We start from the raw sequence: 23,810 nt of genomic DNA on the forward strand, positions 1-23,810 counted from the left end.
TAACAGATTACAAAGACAGAATCACAGCAAAAAAAATATACAAACAAAGAAGGATGGAAAGAGAAAAAAAAAATACAACAAATAATAAAAGAAAAATTTAAAGGTACAAACAAATAAACCTTGGCTATGAATTATCAAATAGATTGACAATTTTTTCGTTTAAAATAAATCTTTTACAGCTTGGGCTCTTTTACTCCAAAAGTAACAGCATGTATTCCAGCCCCATTGATCCCTGGAGTCTTTTTAATTCTTATTATGAGTCTTACTAATTGATATTTATCACAATAACATGCCAGTGTTTGGTGAAATTCCTAAATAACTGTTTCTCTTTTTATTTCAAGACCCTAATATAAAGAAAAATGTCTTGGAGTGATATCTTCTTCCCTGGAAACCCCGAAAGAAGGGAAAGGCTTGTCCGCAAAAGTCAAGAGCTTCAAGAATGAATGAAAAACAACTTCAGAGCCACCAACCAACTCATTGAGGCTCTGAAGGAGCACTTAGGCTTGTCCTTCAGGCCGATCACGCTGAACGAGAAAGCAACTCTCAAGGAGAACTGTGATGTCATCATTGAACGCATACGTGAGATCCAGGCAGAAGTGCAGAAGATTGACGAGAAGCTGAAGGCGAAGCTGGAACCGACGCTTTATGAGAAACTGAAGAACATGTCTCTCTGCTCGTGACTATCATCGAGTCTCAGGATATATTCGTCCAGTTTGTGGTGTCGGGGGCTCTGCTGCCGTTCTTGCAGTTGGTTGGCTAATTAAAAATGAAAGAATTCTGACAAACATGAGATTGACATTTGGTTTGATTAAAACAACAGCTTTAGCCACAGTAGTAGTTGGGGTGTTATTTGCAGGGATTGATATGATTATTAGTTACTTTCTAGGAAAAAAGGAGCGTGATGAACTTGAGAGGGCCCTGAAAGAGTATGACGAGGCTTTGGAAGAATTCAGGCCAGTGTCTGAAAAATATCAGGACAGCATAACCTATGTCAGGATAAGACTTGAGATGAGTCAATAAGACAACAGTAACCTCCACAGTCATACCTGAGTAATCATTAACAAGTGATACATTAGTGCTTTTCTTATTCTCTGGCAGTTTTGTGTTGTTTTTTTAATTAGATATTTCTGAATATTAAGACAAATAAGACATTAAACTATGAACAGAAACAGTTATGTTAATAATTGAGCCATAAGTAAAATATGTACTTTTTTTCTTCCCTATTTCACCACTGTAGTTTTATTTCTGTCATGAGTGTTGTATTTTATATATTCAAAGACATGCATTCAGATCTTGTAGGTGTAGGTAAATGCTGTATCTAAATCTGCTACAGTCTCTCTGAATTTAATTAAACAAACTGTTTAAAGAAATTAACCAATGACTCCTTAATTTTTTTAATGTTTAAAGTTTGCTTTCAAACAGCTTTAACTACAATTTTAATCAAAGTGTCTTTAAAGCAGTAGCTAACATAAGATGGTGTGCTGTATTCAGGAAGCAACAGATAAAAGTTGTGTTAATGTGCTGCTAAATGCAAGTGCTTTCCTCTTGACCAACAGAAGACATCAGAATGCTGTGTCGCATCAGAAATCTGTCCATGTTCTCTGGCGGGCAAGATGAGCTCAAGAAAGAAGAACTGATAAGGTCCACGCAGACCCTCCACCACTATGTGCTCAAATACTTCAACATCACCAACAGACTGTTAGAGATACTCAACACTCACCTGAATCAAAGCCCTTCTCCTGCAGTCAAAGCAAACGAAAGGGAAAGCATTGAGGAAAACTTCGCCAGGGTAAGAGATGTTATGTACCAGATCCTGGACGTTTCTGAGAAGGAGAACAAACATGTCCAAAAGGAGAAACCTGATCTTTATAACCAGATTACCTTCTCTGGAGTGTCTCTGAAGGACAAGGCTGAGCTGATAAAGGATCTGCATCAGAAGACCATGGGACTCTTGGGGAACGTCTGCGGTCCTGTAGTCGCTGTTCGACTGGCAAACAGTGTTCTGGGGAGTGTCATGCCTCCAGTGAAACAGAACGAACCTCAGCCTGTGCTGTCGCTTGCTCTGGGAGATCTAGTGCAGAGCAGCGCAAGAATCACTGAGCTTCTGTGTGGATCCGGAGAAAAGAGCCTGGATGAAGTCGTACAGTTAGTGGAAGAAGCCCTGTCTGTTCTGAAGCCACTCTGTGACTCTTACAATGACATTCTGAGTGAAGTGGAAGCATACGTCTCCATCATATCAGAAAACATGTAGAGCAGAATTATGAAGACAGTTTTTCTCAGAAAGGAAGATTGTGTTGATTCTCTTCCACCCCGTTTTAACCTTGTATTATTTTATAAATTTAGTTTGTCTTATAATTATACACCACTATTAATTCAGCAGAAATTAATTAGTAAATATATTGCAGATATTAAGTAAATATCTGATATTAAATGATATTTGATGTTTGTAATTAAAATTTAGTTGACGTATCACAAGTTGTTCCTCATCATTAACATTTCTACGAGTCAACGAGTCAAAACATTCAGGATTGAATGTTACCTCACAACAGTTACTTGTTTAGTGGAAAATATAGAAGTAGTTTTCTGCATAATTCTGTAAATGATGGCATGGATAGTTGAATGGACAAAATGCCCAAGTTAAAGGTGCAATATGTAAGAATTGTGCAGTAAAATATCCCAAAACCACTAGGCCAGTGTTATATATTTTGTTCAGTTGAGTCCTTACAATATCCAAAATGTTTCCAACTATTTGTAAATCGTGAGAAAATTGCAATTTTATCCAAGGCTCCGGGACGTGTGAGGAGTCGCCTGTCGATGGCGTCATACCCGCGTTACCCTTGGTTTCCGGTTTTATTTTGTAGAAACCATGAAAACACCAAAGACGCTTTAATATATTGTACGTTTTAATAGACAAGGGAACAACTGTTTTGATATATTTGTAGACAGAAAACTATTATTGTTATATAGCTCAACATGTTTAGTCTTATTGATTAAATCTCATGCTTTATCATGCCTCAGAGAAAAACACTATTTTGTGAAGTAGCTAACATAGCATAATCAGATGCAACTTTATTTTTAGTAACAGTAATACAGCATTTTCTCCATCATACAATATGTTTTAAAATTAATTGCATGCCATTTATCAGCACAATCATCCAGCATTTAATCTGATATTGTAAAATGGATCTATCTTACTGCAGTGTGTAACAGTGTCTCACAGCAGCCGCCGAGCGAACGCACAGAGTAACGTTATAACATCATTTTCAACACTCTCAAATGTCTCTAATATGATAAACAGAGCTGCGTTTCCTCATACTCATGACCGGAAAAGCGGAAGCGGCGCCGGTGACTGTGTCATAATAAAAGTCCCGCTGTTCGTGAGGCTCAATCACTCCAGCTCCAGCTGTGAGGAGAAGACCACATGTCCCAAGATTCTGCGCTCAAACTTGGCATCGCCTTTGTTTTGAATAGGCCTCTAGCAGACAGAAAAAATTACATGTTGCACCATTAAGGCCACTCTGAATTAATGGGTGTCAGGTGTTGTTGTGCTAAAGAGCTCATGACACTTTTTCAAAAACACAGTGATCACAACAGCAGTCTATGTGAGCTAAACTGGGCACAAAATGCATTCAGTGATGACATCTTTCAATTTACATAAATTCTTTTCTCACTTAGATATAAAACACCACCAAAACTTTATGGCCAATTTGCACATCTCAATTTGCAATAAATATGCTCACAGTCAGATTTTTGTAAGCACGTATACTAGTACACACAGTTTGCACATGTGCATTTAATTTTTTTGTAGTAAAAAGTTAGTTTATCCACAAGGTGGCAACCATGGCCTGGGGGCGTCGATTCATAAGGTAGTCGAAGAAAAACTGCAAAAACAGAACAGACCAGAATACATGCAAGCTACAGCGACAATGGAGGCCTACACAGATAGAGATTGTGTGAAGAGGTTAGAAAGTACCCTCATCAACTCTAGCATGAAAGAACACAATGATGTTTACATGGGTTGTAACCCATGGTGAGAGATTGCTCAAAACTGCGCGTGCGTCAAACGCCTGTGTGCGCGTCCGAGTCACATGAAGTATACTTTCCAAGGCTGCGATTTTGACTGTGAAGAAATGAAAGTATACCCAGGGCTTAAGACTTTCTAGATTCGGACTGTTCGCCCTATTGCTGCTTTCCTCCTCCATAGGATCAATAATCATCTTCTTGATCTTTTAAGGTGAGATTATTCCCCGACACCAGGCCATCAGTCCTGCACCTCTTTTCAGTCTGATGTTCCCTCTCCACCAGTAATCAGTCCGATGACTGATGTGTCATCTTCAAACTTCATGATCCTGGTCTGTGAGGCCACACAGTCATAGGTGAAGATGGTATAAAGCAGCGGGCTCAGTTACAGAGGGAGGGCTTCAGTCCAAGGGTCAGGAGCTTTTCTGAGAGTCTCTGCCGATTTGAATCAATAAATAGCTTTCTCACATGTGTCCTTACCCTCCAAATGTGTGGGGGCTATACTGACAGCATCATCAGTAGACTGATTTTGTTGATATGCAAATTGAAGTGGCTGGGATAGTCTTCTTTATGTAGGACATGACTGCAACTGGATGATAATCATTCAGGCAGGTCATATGGTTTTTCTTTAGAAAATAGTCCACATGACTGCAGTGGTTCAACCTTAATTTTATGAAGTGAAAAGAAATAAAAAAGAAAAAAAGAAAAGCTTTTTTTTACATTCAGTGCTTCTAGGTTCTACGTCATTATTGGGCGGCTCCTGCATCAGCATCACACGCATGAACAGCGTCAGCCAATATTGAGCAGCATTCGGACATAGAACCTGGAAGTGCAGGACGTAAACAGTGTAGGAGAATGACACAGAAGGGAAGATCTTGTTGAATAAATTCGTTATTTTTGTGCACAAAAAGTATTCAGTTTTCAGTGCAGTTTAATTTTTTGCATCTTGAACTAAATATTTCTATGTTCTGTATTACTCTATGTTTTGTTTGTTTCCTTTTTTCTGTTTAGAAGATAACTGAGCCTTTAAATCTACTTTACGAGGCATAAATAGTCCTCACTTTAAATGAGCTCACAAAAATTGTTAACTGACAACTACTAAATGTTTTATAGATGCCTTAATTATGAAATGCAGTAGGAATATCTGTTAATAAAGCATTAACACACTGAATAACTATTACTATTATGTCTAAATAATAAAACATAAATGTATTTAAATAGTTTATAAATCACTTACACTTTCTAAATTAACTTATAAACTGACAACTCCTAAATAATTGGTTTGTAAATAATGTAATACTTTATTAATAATTTATAATTTCTAAATTAAATATGTAGTCTTCATAGTGTGCAGTTTTTATAAAGTGTTACCGAAACTACATAACTCATGCCATTGTGATAATGAATCTGCCTCTCATTTGAGATGAACCATGACTTCAGACTCCCATGTACTTGTGTTGAGCAGCTGTTGCATTTGCCTACTGAAATGACATTTGAAGTCAACAAACTGCTGTTGAAAATGTCCATAATTCCCATTATTTTCTTCTGTGAGCAGTTTCTGCCGCTTCTTCAGGTCACACAGGCCTGCGTTTTGATGGATGGCAACTGGAGAGCAGCAGCGCGTTACTGACGTCATTAATATGTTTTGGGAAAAAACTTCACTATGGTAAGTATGGATGTGAAGAAACTGAATGTAGGCTACTGTAAGCACTGAATTAAAACTGTAAAAACAATATTCTAACTAGATACAGTAAAAGAATCAGCAGTTTGAATAAATTCTCAATCAGTGGATTCCTTACAAACATCAAGTGCATGAACTGTAAGACCTATGCTATATTGTATGTATAAATGCTGTTATAGAAAAATTCAAAATGTGGAAAATTATGGATAGCATACATTTTTGTAACCGTATTATAATATTAACGTTCTTGTATTATTGTAGTAACAATGCCTTTTATGATTATTTTTTTTTTTTGTATAATGAAAAAAAGAATGAAAAAAAAAAAAAGAATTGTAAATCTGAGTGCTGTAATAAATTTGAAGAAGTAGCAGTGGCTGTATATTAATGTTGTATCTCTATTAATTAAACACGAGAGCAATGGCACTTCAACCGCTTCTCTGCGATGATCATGTCTTCTGTGACGCGCGGCACTCTTTCAGTCGCTTCTTTGTGGTTATGATCACGTCTCCAGGACTGACATTTGAGTCACTTGCACAATCAGGTTTAGTGTAGAAAACAGCTAATGAAAGAAAATGGAAGAAAAACTAAACAAACAAACAGCAATAAAAGAGCTTTATTTTTACATATTGTAGAAGTGAAGGGGGAAAAAAGCAACCTAATGAATTCCAACATACTGCACAAAAATAAATTATTTTTCAAATAATATTACAAACGTGCTCAATTTTATCAAACTGAACAGACAGATGTATGATGAGTTCTAACAGGTTCATCAGTTTTTAACAGAACTTTACTGATTTATGGAAGACATGTCAACATGTCAGACGGAGTCGGTGTGTGTTTTGACGTGAGGAGAGGGTTTAAAGCTGGAGCGATCCAGAAGGCCTCGGTCAGTCAGAGAATAGTGACACGCGGCCCATTCCTGACGCTCCCGCCTCACCGACAGCAGCTCTTCTGCTTCCTTAGGGAGTGTCGACTCATCCTGCTCAGAGAACGCAGCACAAACCATATATACTTCTGAATGTTTAGTTATAGTTTTTTTTTTTTTTTTTTTTTTTTTTTTTTACAATCACTAGGACACATTTCTCAATACTTGGGTCACTTTTTCAAAACTTTAGGTCACTTTTACTGAATTAGCTTTCAGATCAGCACAGCAGTTAATTTACCAAAATACTTTATTCATGCCTTAAATCAACTCATTCTTCTGTAACATGCAACTTTAAACCACACTAGCGAAGGTTTCACCCAACAAACACACTTTGTCACTCATGAAACACAGACCTAAAAACACCAACAGAAGCATTATACAATGTTTGCTTTTTAAAAATTTCTTTATAAAGCAAGAATGACATTCTCTGTTTGTAATTCACTGCAGTTTACAGCTGTGTCACACGGTCCATGTTTGCACTGCAGTACAAAATTATTCCTAAGTTTCCCCTTTTGTATAGATGGTAATGACAGTGAAAGACCAACATCTGTGTAGGTGTTCAGCTGCATCTAAATGTTTGATAGCATTTCATCTTTAGATTCTGAATATATTTAAATATGGTATTAGAGTCTTATTCAGTTTTGTATGGAGCCCCTAAAGCAGGGCTCGTCAACTGGCGGCCCACCAATCATGTTTATTTGGCCCACGGCACCCCAATCTCCCTCCTCCTCTTTTCCTGGCAGAGCAAGACATATCCAGCTGCAGACCCACAGCACCAGCAGTTTCAGAACTGCAGCCACAGAACGGAAGTGAGGGGCGGGGCTTTACAGTCATATTTGAGCTACCCATACATGTAATTTTTTTTTTTGTTAAATATAAGTTGTTTTACATGGATTTTGATTGGATCGATGTCTACAATATTTAACAACAATGCTTTTAAATAGTCACTTTTCTGTTCATATACTATGCATAAGGTATCATGATGTACAATGAGGATATTTAATTACCATGTTAATGGATAATATAAACTATGATTTGTTAGTCCATAAGGCATGAACTAATTTGTATAAACTGTGAACAAATACTTAACCATATAATTTTGAAAATGTATATAATAAATGTGTAACCATAGCTATAGTTAAATGTCTCCCTTGACTGTATGTGATATTATTTCTGTATGTTCATGTTGTGAACTTTTGACAGATAGTATAAAGACACGGAGGTATGGGCATTTAATGTCAAAATATAGGCCTACATGTATTTAATCATTGCAAATCCTTGAACAAGTGTAACATGCATTTAAGCCAATGAGACAACAGAAGGTGTATACGGTGAGTGTAGGCTATGATATTTCTGTCATGATGTGGTGAACGAATTTATATTTATATTAAGTGTTTATCTGCTATAGGTAATTGAATCTGTTCATGTCTTTCACATTTTATCATTAAAGATTTTTTTTAGCATTTCTAAACATATTTATTATGTTAACATTAAATTAATATTAATTAATAAAACTTATTCATTTCGTTTTCAGGGATGAAAAGAAATTAGTAAGTTTTATTAATTAACATGAAATGCCATGATATGGGCTTATAATTTTTAAGTGTTAAGATGATTATTGTTTGCCTGTTTTTATTTTATTATGAGCAGATTAAATGTGTTTTAAACCTATTATGTTTTTTAAATATCCTATATGTTTTCATACAGAGAAAAACGTTTCACTTGTTAAAGGCTTTTTTTAAAATGGTTATTTTTATTTGACATTTTACATAATCTAAGTATTATCTGTAACAATTTGAAATAATACGAAATAATACGATCATATACAGTCAAATGGGAAACACTTTACATGTTACACATTTATTAATATATGTTTGAATTAAAAAAAAAAAAACTTAATATGGACATTTTTCTTACAAAAAACCATCCTTTCGCTTCAAAAGGCTTTTATTAAACCCCTGGAGCCATATGGATTACTTTTTTTATGGATGGATGCATTTTTTCTGTCTTCAGAATGTGTATTACCATTCACAACCATTATAAATCTTGGAGGACTAAGGATATTTTTAAATATATCTCAGATTGTGTTCGTCTGAAAGAAGATTGTCATATACACCTTGGATGGCTTGAGGGTGAGTAAATCATGGGATAATTTTCATTTTTGGGTGAACTATCCCTTTAAAGCGGATATAAGGCCATGATATTAGAGATAGCCTATACTGTCCTAATGAAAGCCAAATACAGCTTTAATGTGCATCCATACTCTTGTTTTCTTCGTAATAAAATTATGAAGCGACGCACACGAAAAAATGTGTTACAGACATAAAACGGAAATTGTAATGTAAATGCTTTCTATGATGTTCAAACAACAGAACAGACACTGCAACTCACACTGTAGAAGGTTCATTAAAGTTACTAATCAAACATGAACAGAAAGTTCAGCCTTAAGAGGGAAAAACCAACAGTTTACTTCAATAACAGGCCTGTTTCCCCAACTACACTTATTTTAGTTTTTAAATTTATTATATTATATTTTTTCCCATTAGTTTGCCAATTTGCAACCAGATTTTTATCATCATGTATTTGTTAATGTCTGTAGTATATGTAAAACTAACCATTGAGTGATCCATTTCAATAGACAAATCCACATAAAAATAAGACTTAGTTTATTTGTGACATTGCTTGCCTTGCATTATGATCGTACATTATCCTATAAAATATGACATGCATTCGCAGCATAAACAAGCAAATGTAGGCATATTACTGAACCAATTAACTAATTGTTGACCATGGAGCTGCATGAATTACTGTTACACTCCCTTTATGTCCTTATTGACTCTTATTTTATATCTTCTGACTATTTTCTTTTGTGCTCCACAGAAGAAATAAAGTCATATGAGTTTAGAACGACATGAGGAAGAGTCAATGATGACAATTTTAATTTAGACTATGACAGGAAAGTGATATGTCAAAATTATCACTGAATAATGAAGCATGAATAAAACCTTGTGCATTTATGAAAGGTATTTTGCATTTGTGAACCATTTTTCCATCAGTATTTCATTAGGTTACACATTTATGAATCATATTTAGTAAATAGGTTTAAAGAAAGGATTCTGACTCCATATTTAAAGGGGCTCTATGTAAGAATTTTACTTTAATAAAAGCATAAAAATACCCCGATATGTTGGCAGATATTTAGGAAACATGCTAAGTTCACCTACTTGTTTCTCAGAAAAACAATGCTACAGCCAGATATTCTACTTTGAAATGTGCGTTCCGTGTTGGAATGTCTTTCTTTGTTTTGGTTTGTGCGAAACTGAGTGCTGCCAGTTTATCCAATAGTATTTCGACATCACAGGTTGCCAGTTGGCGGAAAACACTGCGTATTGCATCCATCGAAACCAACAAACAAACTGGTCAGAGAATCACAGATTCTACCTGACCTAAAAGCCTCTGCATCCATCTAAATAACTCCATGAACAACAGCATATTAAAACAGATAAATCAACTCATCAGCTTTCATTGTGAATTGCGCTCCCTATTGTTCCCTGCTGGTAACCCGTGTCTTTGAATGAGGGGGCGGGCCAAACAATATTTTGAATTTGGACTGCAGTACCTATTTTAAATACTGGGTGTCATTATTACATAAAGGCCCTTTAAGACATATGTGCATGTTCTGACCTGGTCGAAGTGAAGAGACTGGTTCTGGTAGCTGCTCATGTATGCATCCACCAGAACAGTGTAATCGGACATGAGAGCATCCAGAAGCAGCAGGCGCAGCGGGAGAAGGTGCCGGACGGAAACGGCCATCAAACTCATCAGGGCAGGAGGACACGGACGGATGTACCAGACCTCAGGACACTCCTGCAAATCAAGGACAGTCTTGTGTTCAGATCCATCTGCGGACAGTGGGCTTCCCTTCTGACACCATCACCACAAACATCTGTAATAAGACTAGCAAATCACAAGCAATAGTGTGGTGGCAGAGAGGCGCAAAAAAAAAAACAAAAAAAAAAAATTCTGCACAATGGAAAGTCTAAATGAAAATAAGTCAAGTTTTATCAAACGACAAGTTTTATTAAAGGATAAGGTAGGTATATTTTGCAAATGGAATACTTATAGCTGATTGGACGAGACATCTGTCAATCAAGATACGCAGAAAGTAGAAAATCGTTGGGTGTGTGCATGTGTAAATATCACAGCTGTATTGTTGACAATAATAATTGTTTTAACAATGTACGAGCTGACATTATCAATTAGTTCATGCACTTTGAAAGAAAAAAAACAAACAAAAGCCTTGAGAAGTGTGCGCTCTCACTACAAGATGCAACTTACTGCAGTAAGAATGACCAAATTCAGTTGTTATCTTGTATACACATATCATATGATATAGTGAAGCAATATCACAAGAACAGGAGTTCTGTTTTTCCCGAATATCAGCACGTTTGCAAATGTGATTATTTTTTATACAGTTCAGTAAACAAATTAATATTTTGAATATAATTTTAGACAATACTGTAAATATAGACTGTTTTTGCTCAATTTCAACAAACGAAACTACAGTAGTCAACATTTGAAGTGGATCAAAACCTTTCATCAAAGTTGTCCTAAAACCTTCTTCTTAGGACAACTTTGATGAACTGTTTTGATCCACTTCAAATGTTGACTACTGTAGTTTCATACAAAGCCACAGCAGAACTGTTGAGCGTTTCTGAGCAACACAGCAATGTTTCATTACTAAACAAATCTGTGGTTTTTGAATGAATCGGGAGAACCATTGATTCAGTGACCCATTCATGAAGACAGTAGACATTTGCACTTGCACAAGCACAAGCCCTTCTTGTTTTACACTTCATGCATGTGCACTGAATGTTAAATAAGTTAATAATGATAACAAGAGTGAAGAATGTATTGTTTTCCACTGGTTGTTTTACTTTAGACTGTGTACAATTGTGATTTGAAAGAGGATCTGTAGATTTGCACTAAACAAGTTTAAACAGACATTGAGTGAGAGAGAGAGAGAGAGAAAGAGAGAGAGAGAGATTGACAGTGTGAGCGATTACTTGCATCTGTTCTTCTGGTGGTCAAGCCATATATTCGTGAAAATTTTACAGAAACGGATACAGATGCATCTTTTTCGTCAACATTTGACACATTAATACTAAAACTTATTCTAATTTTCTATTTATATATATAAAACAAACCTTGCTGTGCTAGACTAACTGGGACTCGTCACAGCACTTACATATTATTGTCCTATTGTAGGTTTGATTGCTTCTATTGTTCTCATATGTAAGTTGCTTTGGATAAAAGCTTCTGCTAAATGATTAAATGTAGTAATGTACGGGGATATGACAGGATCGGAAACCTCTAGTCAGGCACCGATTTCAAACATATTTTCGTCTTTCTACTCCATAGGCATTTCATTAAAAGCCAATTTTGTCAGTGGTGAAGTACACCACTAATCCACATTTACTTATAATACACATGATTTTGGTTTTCAGACCTTTGTGTGGAGTTCTTTGGACCAGAGAGGTAAGAGGTCAGAAGTGGAGAGTTTGAGGTGAAGTCGGAGCACCTCTTGGAGACTGCTGACCCGGTCCGGGAGGAAACCGCCGGTCTCGCTGTAGAAGAGCATGAGATCAGCAACCTGCAGCAGAGAAACAACAACAGCAATGACATTCCTGTTCAGATATGAGAACACAAAACTTGATCTGAATAATGACTCGATTATCTTCATCAGAGCTGCTTTACTGCAGAATCTGAATCATATCTGATGAAGTTTGCATCATTGATTGTGTTATTTTCCTGTTTATCACTGTGATGCTGCTTTGAAACAATCTGAAACTCAATCTGTCTTCAAGTAATCCTCAACACCTTGATTATCTGGTTCAGGTGTGTGTGTGACCTGTGACGTACCTGCGTGTCAAAGACGTTGGTGAGGTTGACTTTAAACTCGGCTCTCAGGCATCTGGCGACGCAGCGGCAGTCGTGAACCACCTGAAGAGTCAGAAGATTCAGCAAGTGCTTCGTTCCTCAGCCACACATTTGTTGACCTCAAAACAGTCACCTGACCTTCAGAATGTGGGGATTCTCCATAATCATGGACAGTCCATTTTTTATAGCTTGTCCGCCCAGCAAGAGGATATCAAACAGGTACACGACTTTCTTAGTGGCAACCTGCATCAAAACGATTATTCACACACAAACTCCAACACGTCTCTAAATAAAGAGCTTAAATATTCCACTGACCTGCAACCAGCAAAGCCTCTCTTGAGCAGTCTGTCCAAAAACATCCGCACCGATTCCGATCACTTTTTGTTCTTTGATGTGCATGACCTGTAATATATATTATTCATGCATGTTTGGAACAGATTGGAGATGAGAAGCACGATACTGGATCCCTAAACTCACTGCTGGGCCGAACTTCTCATGAAGCTCGTCGATCACCACATATTTGATGTCGTGTTCATCAGCATCTGGGAGGGAAAAAAGGGTAAAATCCAGCAACTAAACGGAAATACGATATCCACCTTATTTTGTGATGTGGAAGTAAGCTATTTTCTGTGAATGTGCGAGACTTTTGATTCATTAGCTTCTATAGGTGGGTCAATGACGTGACGGGTCATTTTTTTGTCCAAAGGCCTTAATAATAAAAATAATAATGAAACAAAGATATGAAAGCCAAAGTATCTAAGGTAGTACAACTAGATCTCTTTTATTGAATCCAATAGGTTTTAATTATATTTTGCTAGATATTTTAAAGATTTTGAAGCATCAAAAGGTCATTCTGTTTAACCGTCCAAAGGCCAATATAGCCATTTCACTTGTGATAAAAATATATTTAAAAATGTAATAAATGTATATTTTTTTTTATTCTGACATGATTTTATAACATCATATATTAACATAGTGCAAAATGGTATTAAAATGATGTGTAGAAGTCGTTTGTTATGAAAAAGAATGTCTGGAAAAATGAATTTCATTGATGTCATTCGGAGTAACCAATATAAAGGGACCATTTTGGATCAAGTCATGCGGTCAATATCATGTGACAGGATGTGACATCATTCATACGCCTGCAAAGGACCACATGGTCGTGAAGCAAAGTAACTAAATCTCTCTTAACTATTTGAAAAATTCATGTTTTCACTTGATCATACGCATGTCCCAAAACATCAGGTCATTTGGTACAACCGCTATAAAACATGGAAAATGTAGTAATATTTTAAAAACTTACTAACGTACTAAATATAAAATGTTTGATTGTCCTTTTGCTCGCTAGCTAGATATCAGCCTGTTAGCATTGTTTAAAAATATCGTCATTCGGTAAAACCTAAATTTTGGTTAAATCAAATGACTTTTTGGTGACATATTTTGTCCATCTTGTAAAAAAATAAATAAATGACAAAAGCAGTGTTAATTTATTATAAAAAACACAATCTCATTGTTTAACACTTAAACAAAATTATATCTCCATTATGTTTTATTTTTACACTTTTAAAACCTTTATTCATCAATGACTCAGGTACATAATTAACTGAATAACAAAATAAAGTAAACAGTAAAACTAACTGACCTTTAAACCAGTGTGTTTATAATTATGACTACATTAAAATAATAATGTACGGAAATAAAGTGTGTGTGAAACTGCCAGTGAACATGAAGACATTTACCCAAGATGATCTTCCTCCTGAAAGAGCTGAACTCGGACTTGTGCTCTTCATGAACACTGAAATTACAGCAAATAAATCACCTGAACTGATTTAATTGATGTGATAAAACTCATTAAATTAGTATAAAGACACTCACAGGTCTCCATTCGCAGAACTGATGAAATCCACTGTCAGAAAGGAAGATAAAGGATTTCTTAGCTCGTCTGGATCAATAAAAACTTCACCGGTTTAATGAGTTGTTTTTCCTGCTTTAATAACGAGATCCTGTGGGATTATAACATCATGGATTAGGGAGTTTACCTTTCACTATTTCGTGTCCGAAAATCAGCTTGACGCCTGGAAATTTCCGTCCACTTTTCACCTCAGATACTTACAGAGTGGAAAAAAACAAACAAACTTAAATTATAGTAACTAACGTGTGCTCTTATTAAACAGACAGATGTTCATTTACCGTCCTCTAAAATCACAGTCTTCTTCGGGTGGATCCGCTGGATAACGCCAGTGATTTGAGTCTCTGACAAACTTATTTTAACTCGTTTCTTTCTTAAATCGTCCAAAAACCTGCACTCTTCTGAAGAAGAAGCCATGTTAATCAGCCTGTCAATCAGATGGAAGTTCTAAATTACTGCGCCTGGGATATTCTGACACTGGGCGGATCTTAAATGAATATTCATGAGCTTCCTGTTTCGTATTAAAGCGCGCGCTCCTCGGTTCCGACTAAATAATCCAACAGCCATCAAGATTGATTGATTATTTATTTATTTGCTACTTTCTGTTTACGTTCGTGGTCTTTTAAAATGGTTCTGTTTGATAAGTTGTCTGTGGTGGCATAAAGTTTCAGTTTTGGTTATTTTAGCATAACTTCAACCAGACATAGTGTATAGGCCATAATGTTATTTGTGTATTTGAGCATACTTAATGTTTAATAAATTGTATATTTTTCTTTGTTTATTTTATAGTTGTTGTGTTCAATGTAATGTTTCAGGACAATGTGTTTGATAGGCTTAAAGGGTTCACCCAAAAATGAAAATGTCATTACTCACCCTCATGCCGTTCCACACCCGTAAGACCTTCGTTAATCTTCAGAACACAAATTAAGATATTTTTGTTGAAATCTGATGGCTCAATGAGGCCTTCATATAGGGAGCAATGACATTTCTTCTCTCAAGATCCATTAATGTACTAAAAACATATTTAAATCAGTTCATGTGTGTACAGTGGTTCAATATTAATATTATAAAGTGACGAGAATATTTTCGTTGTGCCAAATAAACTAAATAACGACTTATATAGTGATGGCCGATTTTAAAACACTGCTTCATGAAGCTTCAGAGCATAATGAATCAGTGTATCAAATCTGCAGTTTGGTGCGCCAAAGTCACGTGATTTCAGCAGTTTGGTGGTTTGACACACGATCTGAATCATGATTCGACACAGAAGATTCATAACACTCCGAATCTTCCTGAAGCAATGTTTTGAAATCGGCCATCACTATATAATTTTTTTTTTTTTTTTGGCACACCAAAAATATTCTCGTCGCTTTATAATATTAATATTGAACCACTGTACTCTCATGAATGTATGATGTAGTATTTAACTCACCAAACAATGGGATTTACAATTAGTATTAAAGGGGCCATGAGAAATGCCAATAATTGTGGCCAACGTGTTTTTAACATTTATTTTATAATGTGATTTTTCCCCCCATTTTCAATTCTTTTCCTTCAATGAAACGTTCGATTTTTTCTAATTTTATGAATTAAAGATCATAAGGATGAACAATGCAGATTTATTTTTGCAGTCATCTTTGATCATATTTATCAAGGGTATCAACAATTTTGTCCACTTCTCTATGTCTGCCTCCAGAGAGAGACATCGACAAATAGTTATACATCATTGCACCATAGGCCCCGCCCACAGCCGAGATTCATCTACAATGGATGTGAGCGTCAAGTCAAAAGCAAATAGAAACCATTCAAATCACTGATGCGGTCTACATTGATACAGTACACATATGTGAGTTTAGTTTCCGACAAACTCTACATGCTTGAGTCTCCCGACAACAGGACAAAGTAAATGTAAGCATAAAGTAATGTTCGCTTTTGCACATCCAATTTTAACAGCTCGTCTTCTCATTTCTGTACAGACTTCAGAAGGATCCCAGCATCAGAAACAAGTGGATGGTTTATTTTAATGGTGTCTTGGATCGCGACGGAGGATTATATGTTTGTTCAGAGCATTTTGTTTTACAAATGTGGCACAGTGAAATGGAACTGCTGCCGAAGAGTATTTATAGCATTTTTTACCTCTAAAAATGCCGGAAGTGATCTCTCACGCATAGCCGTCAATGAGTGCGAGACATCACTTCCGTCATCAGAGTGTGTTTTCAGACCTCACACACCGCATGCTCAAGGCAGTTGGACATAGTGGTGTATTAGAGCTAAAAAATTATATAAATACTGTTTGATTTCTCGCACAAACCGATTGTTTGTGTCTTATGCTGCATTCACACCGAACGCGTCTGGGGCGTCAAATTCGCGCCAGATGCGTCTAGTTGGACGCTTGAACATTTTGAAGTCAGACGCTTCAGACGTGCGTAAAATTCGCTCAATTTGCACGTCTAAACAAAGTTTGTTCAGACGCGAATTCACGTCATGGGAGGGGCTTTCATCTCTTTCTGCACAGATCCTCTTAATAAACACATAATCTTGTCAGTTGGAGACCTGTAGCAGCAATTTAACTCGGTTATGCCGGCATTTTGCTAGCTAGAAGGTGGGCTAGTATCAACGGCTAAAATCATGCAAAAAGTTTTACAACTAACCAGATTGTCCAATTTCTTTGCTTATTCTCTTCCAGGCAAGGTCCTTTTTATTCTTGTCTCGATAAAAATATAATGACACAACACACAGCGACATCTTTGTTCTGGTCTCCACCACTGATCACATCATCAACACGTTACTACCAAAGCAGAGTCCCTGATTGGTTAACGCGCCGCGAATTTACGGCAAAGTTCAGATTTTTCAACTCGGGCGCTTGGGCGTCAGACGCTCAATTTGCGCGTCAGCCGCGTGAACGCTCAATTCGCGCCACACCATTCGCGCGTCAACGGCCGATTCGCGCCGCGCTAGACGCTTGATTCGCGCCGCAGGACACCTAGACGCGCGTTTACATTGACTTAACATGTAAATCAGACGCCTCAGACGCCCCACATGCGTTCGGTGTGAACGCAGCATTAGGATATCAATGTGTCATCATGAGCGCAGGGTTTAATTTGGATTTGTCTGTGCATGTTTTTTGACTCTCATAGATGGTGTTCCCATTGCCATGCATTATTCGACTGACAGACCGCAACTGTTGGAGTTAAAAATCATCATTTGTGTTCTACTGAAGAAACAAAGTCACCTACATCTTGGATGTCCTGGGGGTAAGTAGATATCACATTTTCATTTTTGGGTGAACTATCCCTTTAAATAGGTTTCAAGATAAATAAATATATTAGTTAATATTTAGTTTGAGATGATCTATTTTGTACAGATCATCAGTAAAATGGCTTATTTGTCTCATGCAGCATCATTATCAGTATTGAACAATGATAAGATTCAGTTTCATCTTCTCTCTCCTGATTTCATTAGTAAAGAGAAAATAAGTCCATGCTGTTATACAGTAAGCTCCTCCCACTCGCAGCGCTGCTTGTGAAGCTCAAACTCTTAAGAGTAGAAGTGAGGAGAGAGGGAGGGTGAACTGGAGCCTCTGAGGGACTCACATCACGCAACACCGTGTGTTTGCTCATATTTGAAGAGACAAGACAGCTTCTGTAGATTTCCTTCGCATGCTCAGCTCAGCTATTGGGTCACAGTGGGACAGCAGTGATGGATTTCTCTGTCAGTGAATTGACTGTCCGCTGGAGGCTTTGCTGCTGGTTTTAGGACCGTCTATGGAGTTATGCACTCTTCTGACAAGTGATGATAATCGATTATTGATGACTATTATCTTCCCATTGTAACGATGACGCGGTGAGTCCCGGTCATTTGATGGACTTGCCACATGCGGGTGAGTGAATGAAATTGTTATAACTCTATTAAAGTCATCGAAAAAACAGATTGGCTGAAGTCAGTAAAGTTTTCGTGAATGAGATGCTTCAGTGCCTGTGATGGTCTCGTTCAGGGTCCTTCGCTTCACTTCTGTGCTGAATGAGGAGTGAAGGATGCTGGACTCGCTCAGATTTCACCCGTGGCCTTTCGTCTTCGCTCACTGTTTGCTCTCGGCGTGTCTTCTCTCCTCTCAGGTATGTTTGAATGAACACCTGTCGTACATTCAGCGCCTCTCGAGACTTTTACCGTACACGTTAATCGCGGAGGATCGTGCAAGAGTGCCGCTGCACATCGCGTGACATTTGACGCACTGTGAGTTTAGACATTTAGGTTCAGGGCTTCAGCAAACTTTCAAGGGGCTTCAAAACATTAAACATTAAAATAAGGTAAAACAACTAAAATGAAGATATTGTTTTAATTAAAGGCACAATATGTAAGTTTTTTTTATTAAAATATCCAAAACCCACAAGAACAGTGTTATTTATTTTGTTGACTTGTGTATGCTTTACATTGTCCTAGATGTTTCCAAGAATGAAAATTCCAGAGAAATAAGCAATTTTAACTGTGCATGTGAATCGCTGATCAATTGCGTCACACCCAGTTAACGTTACCAGGTTTATTTTGTAAAAACCTTGAAAACACCAAAGACATATTAATAATATTATTTTATTTATTAGACAAGGGAGCAACTGTTTAGATACATTCATTAACTTAGTAACTAATCGTTATATAGCTCGACACGTTTAGTCTTACTATTTGAATCTTGTTTTTTTGACTATATAGGCTAAATATCTGATATTCTAATATCTTACTACAGTGTGCAGCCGCCGAGCGAAAGCACAGAGTAACGTTATAACATCATTTTCAACACACTCAAATGTATCTAATATGACAAACAGAGCTGTGCTTGACCTGAAGAAGCGGAAGTGTTGACTGCGGCATAATAAAAGTCCTGCTGCTCTCGAGACGTGTGCCGCGCTCGTCTCTCATTAGCACTCCAGCGGCCTCGTTCGCCCTCCTCTGCTTCTACAGTCATGTTAAAGGGTTAATTCACCAAAAATTTGTCTTTAATCACTCACCCTCATGTCGTTCCACACCCGTAAGATCTTTGTTCATCTTCAGAACACAAATTAAGATATTTTTGATGAAATCCGATAGCTGGCTGTCTCTTCCACAGACAGCAATTTAACAACCACTTTCAAGGTCCAGAAAGGTACTAAAGACATTGTTAAAATATGTGACTACAGTGGTTCAACCTTAATGTTATGATGCAACAAGAATACATTTTGTGCACAAAAACAAAACAAGAATAATGACTTTATTCCATAATATCTTCTCTTCTGTGTCATTTTCCTATGCTGTTTACTTTCAGTGCTTCCAGAACTACATGAGAGTGAGTAATTAATGACAGAATTTTAATTTTTGGGTGAACTAACCCTTTAAGTGCAATGTACAGTGCAAGTCTGTCATATAGGCTACATAATATTATAATAAAAACTTGTAATTGTGTGCTTGGGACATGGCTTTTAATTGTGAGAATTTAGTTTTTGTAATCCGGCTCTCAAAAATTATATAAAAAGTTTGATTCAGATTTACCGGCCAATATATTGACTTTCATACATATAGAATAATCGGTTATTGGTATCAACCAAAATTTTCATATTGGATCATCCCTAGTTCCCATTTAGTTATGAAAGCATTATTTCTGAATGTTCAAAACTTTTTTTTAAATGTTTTAAAAGTTTGTTTTTTTTTGAGGTTTTTTTTGGAAAAGTGTTTTGTGGATATTAAGGGAACAATTTTGAATGTTCTCCAAACATTCTGAAACAAGTAGTAGCATTTAAAACATTTCAGGAAAAAAATGTTCCATGAATGATGTATATCGTCTTTGTGCTAATGTTTTGAGAACACATTTATTAACGTTATTGAAAGAATGTTTGTTCACAACTTTGAGAGAACCTTGTTGACCGTCTGTTAGCAGGAATACTCATCGCATGTTTGATCGCTACCACTTACCACCTCTTCATGTTCTAAGGACTGAAGCACACATAAATAAACAGATCACTAAAGTCAGTGGGTTTCAATGAACCCCAAAGCTGGTTTTAAAGCTGTAGCTCTAGACTGTAGATTTGTTTCGACCTTATTTCCATACTGTACATGATCACCCACACAACACATAGGATCAGCGGTAATGTATTCTCCCCGTGTCTCAGATCCTCCCACTGCAGTGCTGAAGGCTGGAGGAGCTTCACTCCGGAGGCGGCCACTTCTGCTGGTCTGAATGTTGATACTCAGAGTTGCAGGCAGACTCTCAGATTACTGATACAGCATTATCCATCAGCTTATGATCCAACCTTTGCCAGACAGGCAGCATTACTATGAAACTGAACATTGTGCCTGCATGACATATTAAAATCTACATGATTCAGTGTTATAGTGACTGGTAAAGGGAATGAGCCGCTGAGCCTGTGATGAGTTGTGCAGTGTCACGTTGGATGAACGGCATCAGTCGCTGCAGTGGCTTCCTCTCCATCTCTCTTCTCTCTCTAATAGGCGGAGCTCCAGTCGTTTTGCTCACAGCATGACATTAACACAGGAGGTGAAGGTCGCCAGCTGTTGTGCCACCGTCGGCCGTACCCGCCTCTGCCTCCTCCTCCGCCCCCTCCTCCTCCACCGCCCGCGCTGCTCTCTATGGGTAAGACCCAGGGCTCTTTTTCCAAAGGCCACATGGAGATTTTCATTCAGATAAGGTATCGAGAAGTAGTTTATTACATACATGCATCAGAATTATACTTTTGTCCCACACTACAGTATGTGTCTCATTTTCACTAACCTCCTTTAGATCATTTAGTTCTGCTCAATGATGAAACACACAAGGGCCAAGGGAATTGATTGGATGGTTGTGGATGTCACTGCAATAGGGAGGGGAAGTTATTCTGACTTTAAGTCATTTTTAGTGTTGTGATAGCAGCTGTTTAATTTGGATCAAGCTTGTGGATCTCTCACAATATCATTACAGACTTAAGAATAAAAGTGTAATTTTAAGAAACACAAGATATGAAAATGCCTGATTTTGCTGTTACACTCTCATCTCTTTGGCTGCTTTGTATTTATAGCTAATGTATCTCTGAATGACTTTTTTTTTACATCCTAAAAACTTTTTCATTATTATTATGATTTAATCTTTGCTTAACCAGGAAGCCCCTAGAGATGAAATCTCTTCCGAGGGAGAACTGTTCAAGGAGATACACCATTACAGTGTTTACATGTGTTTACATGTAGCAATGTTTCAGCTTGCAACAGAAACACAAACAATACATGCAATACAATACTAATACGGACAAATGAGAGGAAAACGTCTCGGGTTACGAGTGTAACCCCTGTTCCCTGAGTAAGGGAACGAGACGCTACGTCGGATGACGTGATGGGAACCCTCTGTATTTTGTGTTCGTGAAGCACCTCTGTATCCAACCAATGAAAAGACGCGACTTCAGAGGCGGGTGACGTCACGGATCAGGAAGCTATAAAGCACACCTGAACACAAAGCACGCCAGCTTCTGTAAGTTGTCTGAAGCAAGCGCACCAGGTATGCAGGAGATACGGCCACGTGACGTAGCATCTCGTTCCCTTACTCAGGGAACAGGGGTTACACTCGTAACCCGAGACGTTCCCTTTCGTGGGAACTATCGACGCTACGTCGGATGACGTGATGGGAACGCAATCCCAACTACGCTGTATCCCAGAGTGCCTGGCTGCTATCTTGTAGCACCCTGGCCCCCGGAGTGATGTTAAGGTGAAGATTGTAAAATCTGATAAAGGTGTGCTGGGATGACCATCCAGCCGCACCACAAATGTCGTCCATAGAGACACCAGATAGGAGAGTTCTGGACGCGGCCATACCTCTCGTGGAGTGAGCCCGCACTATCAGAGGACACGGGCGCCCCACCGTCTTATACGCAAGTGAGATGGCCTCGACCACCCACTTGCTCATCTGCTGTTTAGATGCTGGGCCCCCCTTCTTAGGGGACCCATAACATACAAACAATTGTTCTGTTTTTCTCCACAGGGCAGCTCTGTGAACATACGCATCTAATGCTCTTACAGGGCAAAGCAGATTCTTCCTTTCCTGATCCAAATTTGCAAAAGGAGGCGGGCAGAAAGCCTCAAGTACAATGGGACCTGGGACCCTCGTCGGAACCTTTGGAACATAGTGTGCAGAAAGGCTTTCACCATACCAGGCGCAAACTCAAGACAAGATGGAGCGACTGACAGCGCTTGTTAATCACCAATTCTCTTCAGAGAAGAGACGGCCAAGAGAAAGATGGTTTTAAGTGTCAGGAACTTGTCTGACACCTCCTCTATTGGCTCGAAGGGAGCCTCAGCCAGCCCTTGGAGCACAATAGCGAGGTCCCAGGTCGGGGTCTTTGAGCTAATATCAACCAATCGTCGATATAGTTCAGCACGCGGATGCCCTGGAGTCTCAGCGGAGCCAGCACTGCATCCACGCACTTCGTGAATGTGCGGGGTGAGAGGGATAGGCCGAACAGAAGAACCCTGTATTGGTAAGCTTCGCCCCCGAAAGCAAACCTGAGGAACTTCCTGTTTGAAGGATGGATGGATACATGAAAGTATGCGTCTTTCAGATCTATCGCTACAAACCAGTCCTCGGACCTGATCTGAGGGATGATCTGTCTGAGTGTAAGCATTTTGAACTTCAGCTTCTTTACGGATCGATTTAGCACATGTAAATCTATGATCGGACGCAACCCTCCATCCTTCTTCGGAACAATGAAGTAGCGGCTGTAAAAGCCCAACATTTTGCTGGGAGGGGAAACCCTTTCTATAGCGGTACGGGAGGCGACACTGGCCTTTTGTTGCGCTCTGTGCGCAGATGTTGCTGAGGAGCTGGCTGTCGGCCGAGGCTGCTCCCGCCCAGCAGCCTCGGGGGGATGAGAGCGGGGAATGATTTTAGAAAACGCCGCCATTTGTTTGCGTGACTCCTGGAACCTGTCGAAGACCATTGACATTGCGTCGCCGAACGGGCCACCAGGAGACAGCGGCGCGTCCATGAGCATATTTTTGTCACGTTCTTTAATATCTGATAAATTTAACCATAGGTGCCTCTCCGTGGCCACCAGGGCTGCCGTAGAACGGCCGATGGATTTGGCCGTTTCCTTAGTGGCCCAGAGAGCTAAATCTGTGGCTTTGCGTAGCTCATGAATCGCCTCGAAGGACGCTTCCCCACTCTGATCAATTTCCCCCAGCAGGTTGGCTTGATATGCCTGAAGGATAGACATGGTGTGAAGGCATACCGCCGTCTGACCTGCTGCCAAATATGCCTTGCCCACCAAGCTGGATGTAGTTTTCAGAGGCTTGGTGGGCAGCGCCGGGGTCTTAAGGGACGACGCGGTCTC

General features: G+C 38.4%; 1 protein-coding gene and 1 pseudogene across 1 annotated transcript; one reads left to right on the forward strand and one right to left on the reverse strand.

Moving 5' to 3' along the window:
* The first annotated feature begins 359 nt into the window (after positions 1–359).
* Positions 360–1,220, forward strand: LOC137007003 (single-pass membrane and coiled-coil domain-containing protein 3-like; annotated as a pseudogene).
* Positions 1,221–3,388: 2,168 nt separating this feature from the next.
* exd1 (exonuclease 3'-5' domain containing 1) lies at positions 3,389–15,354 on the reverse strand. The gene is made up of 14 exons (XM_067368442.1): positions 15,349–15,354; positions 14,757–14,922; positions 14,606–14,674; positions 14,442–14,472; positions 14,306–14,361; positions 13,044–13,108; positions 12,882–12,968; positions 12,705–12,809; positions 12,549–12,629; positions 12,136–12,279; positions 10,311–10,493; positions 6,546–6,680; positions 4,763–4,843; positions 3,389–3,475 (listed from the first exon to the last, which is right to left on the reverse strand). Exons 1-14 carry the CDS (start codon positions 15,352–15,354, stop codon positions 3,389–3,391), a joined length of 1,296 nt encoding a protein of 431 aa, XP_067224543.1.
* Between the last annotated feature and the right edge of the window lie 8,456 nt (positions 15,355–23,810).

The sequence above is a fragment of the Chanodichthys erythropterus genome, chromosome 18, assembly GCF_024489055.1.
Source record: "Chanodichthys erythropterus isolate Z2021 chromosome 18, ASM2448905v1, whole genome shotgun sequence".
Taxonomy (NCBI): domain Eukaryota; kingdom Metazoa; phylum Chordata; class Actinopteri; order Cypriniformes; family Xenocyprididae; genus Chanodichthys; species Chanodichthys erythropterus.